At 40.8% G+C, this 10,208-nt stretch overlaps 1 protein-coding gene across 1 annotated transcript; it reads right to left on the bottom strand.

Annotated features, from left to right (window-relative positions):
* Positions 1 to 2,280: 2,280 nt before the first annotated feature.
* On the bottom strand, positions 2,281 to 9,725 carry LOC146662795 (uncharacterized). Its single transcript, XM_085417639.1, has 14 exons — positions 9,603 to 9,725; positions 8,866 to 9,071; positions 8,545 to 8,682; positions 7,537 to 7,675; positions 6,620 to 7,457; positions 6,006 to 6,147; positions 5,738 to 5,881; positions 5,593 to 5,655; positions 5,297 to 5,355; positions 4,085 to 4,275; positions 3,598 to 3,998; positions 3,225 to 3,324; positions 2,846 to 3,041; positions 2,281 to 2,753 (listed from the first exon to the last, which is right to left on the bottom strand). The coding sequence occupies exons 1-14, from the start codon at positions 9,723 to 9,725 to the stop codon at positions 2,611 to 2,613; spliced, it is 2,883 nt and encodes a 960-aa protein (XP_085273765.1). The 3' UTR covers positions 2,281 to 2,610.
* Positions 9,726 to 10,208: the final 483 nt, after the last annotated feature.

Raw genomic sequence — 10,208 nt, 5'->3', positions numbered from 1 at the left:
CTGTGACGTTTCACAGGTGAGCTCTTCACCTGCAGGTCTTTGTCTGGAGTAGTGATGGGATTTCCGGCTCTTTTTAGAGATCCGGCTCTTTCGGTTCGGCTCACTAAAAAGAGCCGGCTCTTTCGGCTCCGAACCGGCTCTTCAGGTTGTTTTGTTGCTTTAATTAATTTATTATTAACAATAATATAAAATTATGCACAAAAGGAATTACTAACATAAAAACAAGTGGTTTTATTTATATATGTTTATATATAAATATATGCGGTGGCCCCTAGAGACAAAACACGTACAAACTCCAAAACACATTTCTAGCATGAACTGAACTTCCAAAGCCGAGCTACTAGATCACTTAAATTACACAATTGAAAGCATGTGTGTATTGTTTGTGTATTTATACACAGGCACTCATATATATATTCAAATAATTTAAAAAAAAGTTCATTTACCTGTTATTACCACACACCAAATCCGGTCGTTGGTACTTGCTGGCTTGTGTAGCCACAAGATAACAAAGGCTCAACACTGCGCCCAGCATCCTGGAGCACTTCTGTTGTCTTTTGTACGTGTTTTGAGTTTTTATGTGCTTCTGAGTTTTTACGTGCTTCGGAGTTTGTACGTGTTTTTACGTGTTTTGGAGTTTTTACGTGTTTTGGAGTTTGTACGTGTTTTTACGTGTTTTGGAGTTTGTACATGCTTCAGAGTTCGTACGTGATTTGAAGTTTGTATGTGCTTTGTCTCTAGGGGCCACCGTAAATATACTTTTATTTATTCACTCCACATAAAATGTAATAAATAAATCATATAATACAAAAATCAACTATTCACATTTCAAGTTTTAACTATTTAAATTTTCAGCTTTTTCCTTTCACAAATTTAAAGTGAAAAGAACACAAAACACTGCAAACCACAACACAATTAAATATAAATTATAATATGAAAACTAAAAGAACATGCATATTCTCTGTCATATGGACCTGCATGAATAAACTTTCTCAATCCTTTATCATCTGCAACTGAAAATAGTTGTGGATGATTACTATACCTTTCTAATGTTGTTGTCCCTGCCTCTCTTTCTCTCTCTCTGGCTCTGTTCCTGTGCTACTGAGTGTAACTACCGCCCCTCCCCCCTCTGCCCAGCATAAAGCACAAGGCTCGCGTGCAGAGTGAAGCGGAAAAAAAGTGCGAGAGAGAGGCTGAGAGAAAGAAAAAAAAAAAAAAAAAAAAAAAAACCCACGTGACGGCTCGCGATAAGGAGCCGGCTCGCGTCGTTCACGTCAAAGAGTCGGCTCTAAGAGCCATTTCGTTCGCGAACGACCCATCACTAGTCTGGAGCGAGCTTTCTGTGTGGCTCCTTCTTCCCGCTGCTCCCCGAGACTAACGGCTGTTTCAATTCATTTTCATCTCAGTTCTTCAGTTTTGTTTTGTTATAAATGTCATTCAAAATTTGAAGATTAGGATTTGTGAGCTTTTCCTCGGTTGAACAAGGACAAATCCAAGAAATGTTCCTGAAGAAAACTGAACGTTTGATGGCAAATATGAGGAGAGAACCTCTCAAAACACAAAAAGTTAAAGCTTGAAATCGATTTCCAGAATAAAGATGAAGGTGGTGTCTGACCGATGTGCGCTGAGGTTCAGGAACAACGCTGACATTAACCAGGCACAATAAATGTTTCAGTTGGTTGTCATTCAGCACATTTATGTTTTACATCATTCAGTGAAATACTCTTTTTTTCTTCAGGCCGACTGCACGCCTGCGACAGCATGATGACGGCACGCTGCACGATTTAAGTTTGGCTGTTTCCTTCATAAATACCAGCAGGGCTCAAATAGAAATGTATTTTATTTGAACGCAACCTTCAACTTTTTGTTTTTATTGCACGCAGAAAATTGTAGTTTTCTCTGCAGCAGCCCATTGATTTCATAAATGCAACACACTGTACTTTTTAACACACATGTAGTGTTTCCCTCATTTTACATGTCAGGGCGGGAGCCACAAAAAACGGCTTCTTGAGCATTTCAGGTTGCCTGGTAACCAGCTGATGAAGAGTACTGATTAGAATTTAACTTTATTGCCGATTCACGTGTGAACATGCAGGCTAATGAAATGCAGTAGAGCAGAGAATGAAAGAAAAGCACTAACACGTGAGAGCGCCTTTAATGATTTTTATTGAAGAAAAGTTTATAATAACCGCTTTAATGTTGGTGTCAAATTTATTCAAATGTGCATAGAAATGATTATAGAGGAGCACAGGTTAATTCACGCTTTCTGTGAATCACACTCTAACATATAAAAAGAAAAGCTGCTGTAAAGCTGCACGACTGAACAACAAGCCAAAGATTCATCTTTCAAAGTCTGTTTTATGTCTGTTTTCTCTTAAAGCTGGCAAACACAAATACAGCTGTAACAGCTGGGACTGTGCCCTACATTATAAAGCTAATTGAGGTGACTGTTGTTGTGAGTTCACGCTACACAAATGAAGCTGAATTATAAAGAATTAAATTCATGATTGATTTAAACATGAGCAGATACACAAACACCGAAACTCTGACAGCAAAATGAGGTTCATTGAAAAGTAATGCAGGAACTGGTATTCTGATTACACTGCTGTCTTAATTTTCACTCGAGGCCAAACGCTGGTATTTGACCTTTGACATTTTGGCCCTGTACAGGAGCACTCCACAGATCATGGCAACAGCAGCAAGAAGACATCCAGCGATGAAGACCAGGTTCAGGTTCAGGTTCAGGTTGTTCCCTGAAGACCACAATAGAACCTCAGCATTGTTCACACTTTAGTGAAAGTCAAACAAAGAAGCTAATGTTAAGAAGCACTTTGTGTTTCCATACCTGCACTCATGCTGGTGTCTGCTGACCTCTTCAAGCGCAGAGGACCCTGGGAAACGAAGTGCGCTGCAGTCTGGATGGCAGAGTCCCTCTTTCGGCGGTGGGAGTGGTGGTGATGGTTTGAGTTGATGCATCCCTGTGAGCACCTGCTGTTGGGATTCCCTGCTTCACACATCATTACTGAACAGCTGATGTATACCTGAGTGAAACAGGACACACTGTCAGTATATCAGAAGACGTACAGTTGCCCCCTCTAGTGGAACAAGAGCAGAGCTGCAGTCAAACCTTTGCTTCTCCATCCCAGCCAAGGAGAAAACACAAATTGGGCATATTTATTAGTGCTTTTAGAAATTGGAGCTTCTAGATATCTACAGTTCTTTACCTGATCGTGCAAACCGATGAACTTGAAGGCCTCGATGCAGAATCTAAACTGTCTCTTGTTGTCGGTCTCATGGATCATCACAGTTGGGTCCACGGGGCACCTAATCAGAGCCGAGCACAAAGACGACACAGCTGCTGTAACTCCATGTCTTACAATCAAAGCTGCTACAGAAGCAGAGACATCACAGGGTTTCTACAGCATTTCAGAATCAAAGAAAAGAGAAAACTTTGGTAAAACTCTGGGTTTCCTTCTTTTCTTTTATATATTGATCCAATGGTGGGTTTTCGTATCAAACTTGGCCAAATTATCAAATGTTGAGGTAACTGATGTGCCCTAAATAATATACACTTCACTTCCATCAGCACATGCGTACCCGTCTTCAATGATGGAGTAGGTTGGCTGGGAATTGGGGTTGTCGTACGGTGAGGCTCTGCAGGACTCCACAAACATCTCGGTGTCGTTGACTATGGAGGACGCATCTATCTCCATGTAAATCTTCTGCCCTACGTCGTACTCCAGAGGGTACGAACTGGGATCAATGATGCTTCTGAACTGGTTGTTGGGGTAAAACTCAAACTGGTAGGTGAACGTGCCGAAGCCTTTATCAAACACTTCCACCATCGTCCTGTGTGCTGTGAAGCCCAGTGACACGTTCCCCTTTTTGGGGTACTGACAGTAGAACTCTACTTCCAGGTTATGTTTCCTGGTGATCAGAGCTCCGCTGTCATCCACTGTGGTGATTTCATTCTTGAAAATGAGATGTTCCTCGTCTTCCTGCAGAGTCAAACATCACTCTGTCAGTCCTCGTTCTGATATCTAAACCAACAACAACAGAATAGATACAAAGGAGCTCTGGTTACCTCGATCTGAGTGCCACAAGCATTGAGAGGGATGACGCCGATGATGTGAGTGCTGTTGGAGTATCTCTCCAGGCTGCAGAGGGTGTTGCTGGGCTCACTGAGACGCAGGTGATCCTCACGGAGTCCACGGAGGGACGATTTCTCCACCTCTACTCTCATTTCAGACTCAGTGCAGATCACGTTGGTTTTAACTGAAACAAGTTAAAAACATATAAAATATGATGTAAGAAAACATACAGACTTAGAATTTACCTTATGATACCCATTCAAAGGACTCTTCATGTCACGGTACTGGGTCGTGTGACCCAGTGTTTGAGTTTTAGGTATTTTTGTATTCATTTTCGATCTAGTTAATTTCTAGGTTGCTGGTTAGTCCTTATTTCTTAGTTGTTTCTGTCATCTCCCCCTGTCCTCAGTCTCCCTGGTTCCTGCGTCTACGTGTCATGTTTCTTGTCGGTTATGTTAAGTTCATGTCTATGTCTCCGTGTTTCCTGTTTTATTTTGGAAGAGTCTGGTGTCCTTTGTTCATTGTAGTTAATGTTGCTCTCCTCTGTATTGTCATTATGTTTCATTCGAGTCAGCTGTGTCCTCATGTGTCTCCACTTCCCCTGATCACCTCATGTGTGTATTTAAGTCCTCAGTCTTCCTTTGTTTGCCGTTGTGTTGTCTGTGTATCGCCCCTACCCCTTGTCATAGTTTGTATATTGTTTAGTCATAGTCTAAATTCTCAGTAAGAGTCATAGTTTCCTAGTATATGTTCAGGTTTTCCCTCAGTTACTTTCTTGTTGTTTTTTCCGTGAGTTTTTGGCCCTAAATAAAGGCTCGCTTTTTGTTAAGTTCAGTTTTGTCTCCTCGCCTCTGTCTGCTCTTGGGTCCTCAACTCACTCCACACGGTCTGCCCTCGCAGACCATGACACTTCATTAAGCTAAACCTAATGCAATCCAACACAACAGATTTAAAGATTTACAATTTCAGTTTATTTTAATGTTGCCAGAAATATGTCAAAATTCTCCAACTTCAATTGTCAAAAAGTTAGAATATTAACTATAAAAAGAATGAGTTAAGTCTAAAAAAAAAATATTGACAATAGAAAATTGAGAATATGTCCAAAAAGTTGACATATTTTCTATTTTTATTTTTAGTTATTTATTTTGTTTTTTATTTATTTATTTTTTTTTAAATTTTGATATCAAAGACAACTTTAGACTCACTTTCCTCTGTTCCAACTTTCAAGATGACACACCTCATCTCGGACTGATAGACGCCGGACCTGAAGAGACAGAACGATGATAAGTTGACTTAATGTGTGACTTAAATAATTTTCCTTTTTATTATTTCTTCAAATACTCTTGAAATTGTAAAGCTTAAGGTCAAATGAGGAGAGCTTCATTTTATAATTTGTTCATAGTGGCATTATTTATTCCAAAAGCACATTTATTTAAACTTCTCACACCTAGACAGAAAATCCATTTTTTTAAAGCACTAAAAACAACAAAAAGTCACTTACTGTGAAGTCGGGGTGCCGTGGTTATGAGAGTGGGTATTGCCTGGAAAACTGGTCACTGCTGACCTGAAAAACCCACAAAGAGTCCAATCATGACTTTGCTCTCCCAAACTATTTCTGTGTTTAAAGGAATGAAACCGAGGCTAACCCTGTCGCCGATTCAACAGCAAAGCACACTGGGAAATAATCTCCCAGATCGCTGGAGAACGGCGTCCACCGAAGCACAAACTCATTATGTGTGGTTCTGTGCTTGGTCATATTCATTGGCCCGCTCATGATGATATCTTGTATTCTGTAAGAAAACCACAGAAGGAAACAAGGATTAGCTCATTAATGCTGAGCTGAGCTTTCCTGCTGAAGTGATAATAATGCTTCGCTGCCATCAGGCCTCCTTAATCAAGCTTTGTCTCACTCACGCTGCATATGAAGCCTGTGCTTTGATTCTGATCTCCACCTCTTTGTTGACCTCTGCATGAATGCGCTGTCCGTGTGCAGGTGTTGGGTGCACAAACTGGGGCAAGTATAGTCCCTCCTGGCATGAAGGAGCAGGTGGATCCACTGGAGTACAGTTAGAGTAGTAACAAATAAGCATCCATTACCAAACAGGAAGAAGCAGCTGTCTGCATAGCAAAAGTTTAAGGCTTTAAACAAACACGTGAAGTGGAGTTTGGTTCTTGGGCTGCTGAAGAATTCAGTGCAAACAGGTAAAATGAATATTAAGTTTTTAAGATAAACTGTGGGTCACATGAGTAAATGAGTACATTTTACAAGTTATTTGGGAAAAAATAATAAATGTAACAAATAAACACAATAAGGAGAATACACGCTTAAAATATTTAAAAAAATATATAAATGTAGGTAACTGAATATATAAAAAGTCTTAAAGGTCTGTTGTGATCAGCTGTTTCTACCACAGTTACCACTGTCTTCATGTGCAGAGTCATGAAAGCAGCAACATGCTGAGAACGGAGCAGAGCGGAGTGTGCTGCATCATCACATCATCAAACACTGAGACAACAATGGGCCTTACCAACGAAAGAGAACTGCAACGGTAGTTTACTGAGGGGAGGAGAGGTCGCCTGCAGCGGTCTGCCCGTAGTCCACCACCATGGTGTGGTAGTGGGGGCTGTTGTAGTTGTAGTGGGGGCAGCTGTAGTTGTAGTGGGTGCGGCTGTTGTAGTTGTAGTGGGTGCAGCTGTAGTTGTAGTGGGGGCAGCTGTAGTTGTAGTGGGTGCAGCTGTAGTTGTAGTGGGGGCAGCTGTAGTTGTAGTGGGGGCAGCTGTAGTTGTAGTGGGTGCAGCTGTAGTTGTAGTAGGAGCGGCTGTAGTTGTAGTGGGCACAGCTGTAGTTGTAGTGGGGGCAGCTGTAGTTGTAGTGGGCACAGCTGTAGTTGTAGTGGGTGCAGCTGTAGTTGTAGTAGGAGCGGCTGTTGTAGTTGTAGTGGGGGCAGCTCTAGTTGTCCACCACCACCATGATGTGGTAGTGGGGGCAGCTGTCGTTGACCCCCACCACCACCATGGTGCAGCTGTAGTTGTAGTAGGAGCGGCTGTAGTTGTCCACCACCACCATGATGTGGTAGTGGGGGCAGCTGTCGTTGACCCCCACCACCACCATGGTGCAGCTGTAGTTGTAGTAGGAGTGGCTGTAGTTGACCACCACCACCATGATGTGGTAGTGGGGGGGTATGTAGTTGTTGGATACATGGTGGCAGATTGTTTCCTTCTTGCGGACAGAGGAGACCTGGAGGACTGGGATCCATCGGAGTATCTCAGACTGATGTGTCCTTGTGGGAAATCCTCCACCACCAACTCAAATGCATTCACCCTGGGGTCAGCATTAGTGTATTGGTAATGTAACGTGCAGGAGTCCTGACAGTGGGACATTTTGGAGTTAAAAGGGAAAAACCACAAGTGAGTTATTGTACAGTGCATTAGAACATCAGCTAACCTGGTCTAAGTGGAAGCCTGAATGTTGGGTGCAGCCGTAGCACTCTGCACTTCCTGGATTTCCATATCTGCATCTGACTTTGTCTCCATCAGGATCAAAGGACATCAGCTTGTATGTCCGTGGGCAGTTTTCAGGAACTCTTCAATAAACACATTAACAAAGTCTCTGTCAGTGTCTCACACAGTAACATGAGTCAAGCACTGGCATGATTATCTTGTATAGAAAATTGATCAAAAAGGTAAAAAGAAAAATATGTTTAATGACAGAGCTGAAGGAAAAATAGACTTAAAAATAAATCTAAATGAAAGAAGTAATTATACAGCAACTGGTAGAGTTCTCACTGTAAATTAAATTAACCCTTTACAAGTGCTTTTTAAATGACTGTAACTCCGACGTCGTTTACGCTAGAGGGAAAATGCAACGGTTTCAGTCCAATCACAAGTAAAAATTGATGACGCACGAGCAGAGAGGTGGGTGTGGAGAAGCAGCAACGCCCCCAATAAGGCCTGGACATTTACAAAACTGAGTGGCCCGGCTCAAAAACGTTTTGCACATATTTTAAATGTGTGCAAAACGTGCTATGCTAAAAATCATATTTAGCATTGTTGATATTTAAAATTGATGTTGTGTTACATTTTGTTAGATATCTGTTTCCAGTTAACTATAAATCTGAAAAAACAAAGTTCGTTTTTTATTTTTTTTACTGTTGTTCCGTTGTCATAATAATACAATAATGTAAAATGAATGCCAGATGAGGTTGTTCTGAAAAGGGGGCAAAAGCATTCACTTATAGATTTCTGGGCCTTTCACAGCCAAAATTACCAAATAAGTCCTGGCTGCTTAAATGATGCTTGGTCAGTAAGTATAATGTTTTAATTTGACTGCTGGTTGATAAAAACAAATGAGCGTGTTGTTTCCCTTTTTGAGAGAAGCAGGTTTTGCTGACATTTTGAAATTCAGATTTCAGTTCAGAGGCTAACAGTTTAAATCAAACTTCAGGAAGCTTACCTGAGGAAAGGTAGGATGGCAACTTCTGGTGCTCTGTTTGGTTTTCCAGTGTCGGATCTTTCTCCCAAATCCACAAGAGTGTTCAAGTACCAATAATAATTGTTGTCACGTCTGTATATCCAGCAGCAGCTCGCTGCCCTGGTTTGTTTGGAAATAACAAAGTCATCCACCCACCAAGCTCTTGTTTTATCATAATATCAGACAGATTTAATGACTGTGGTGACTTTAGATGAATAATAATTAATAAAAATTAATAACCAATAATTACACACAATGAAGCACATCAACAGTATCTTCATACTTAAAATGAAAAATGCTCACTGCATTTCAAAAGGTCTGTTGCTCGGGACGACCCGCGTGGTGACGGTTTCAGCTTCACACCATTGTCTGTTATAGAGTGGAGCACTGGTGCTGCTGTCCAGTGTGCCTCTCTGACTTGTGGAGGTGTAGCCACAGTATCCACTGGAACAATACCAGCCGAGGGAGTAGTAACATCCATCATAGGTGTCCCTGTCCCGAATTTGAACCTATAGCAAATATCATATAATCAACTCAGTCAGATTCTCACCAGTTATTTCAGTTTTACTCCACGTTATCAGTATGAAGAAGGTTCTGTATCTGCGTTTGATCATGTGATCACAATTTTAACACAATCAATAACAAATGTAGGTCATGGAAGCCACGTCTGCAGCCATTGATTAGTCAAAGCACTCTGGATTTAGAGGTGAAGAAAGTGAAACACAATAATAATCATCTTCATCATCATCATAATTATTATTATTATTGTGTTTTTCATAATATTTTCATTGATGAACATTTATTAGTTGTTCTCAATAGTTTAAAAAAATAAAGTTTAGTATTTGTTTAAACTTTAATAAAAGACAAAGTGTTTAAAAATGCATGCATAAGTTAAGAAGCAAAAATTAAGGAATTCAAGGAAAAGGCTGAAAAGTGAAAGTTTATTCTATCAGAATAATCAGACCTGCCACAGTCGGGACAACAGCTTCACTTATTATCTGTCATTAACATTAAGTACAGTTAAACGTTGTGTATCTCACATTAAAAGAGCCATCAGGGTTTCTTCCTTTGTAGGTGTAGGTCGTGGTTCCCCCAAAGTAATGAGAAGCAGACACCAGTGAGACCAGGAGCAGCTGAAGCAGGAGCATCAGTGTGGACGCCATGATCCTCCAAACCCACCTCTGTCTCCAGAGATGCTGCTCACATCCACCTGCAGCATCTTTATATACGAAGCAGGGCACAGTCCTGCCAAGTCTAGTGGCATGCACGCTATGTGAGAGAACAATAGGAGCTGCAAAACTGGTCTGAGCAGGAAAACACACCTGTTTAAAAAAAAATATATACTGTAAATGAGTAAATGAAACCTAACTTATCTGATTCCTGGCACACAGACCGTGTTATTGTTATCCTGTAAACACAGGGTTACGCCTGAAAACCAGTTTAATCCACGTGATAGTTTCTACTTTGATTCTTTTAAAGACAGTTTTAAAATCTGACAGTACTTCAATTCAATTCAATTCAATTTTATTTATATAGCGCCAAATCACAACAAAAGTCGCCTCATAGATACAGAGAAAAACCCAACAATCATATGACCCCCTATGAGCAGCACTTTGGCGACAGTGGGAAGGAAAAACTCCCTTTTA

The sequence above is a fragment of the Rhamphochromis longiceps genome, linkage group LG9 (genome assembly GCF_057381845.1).
Source record: "Rhamphochromis longiceps isolate RC_006_pf linkage group LG9, R_longiceps_female_GT1.1, whole genome shotgun sequence".
Taxonomy (NCBI): Eukaryota; Metazoa; Chordata; class Actinopteri; order Cichliformes; family Cichlidae; genus Rhamphochromis; species Rhamphochromis longiceps.
This window is presented reverse-complemented; position numbering and strand designations above follow the sequence as displayed.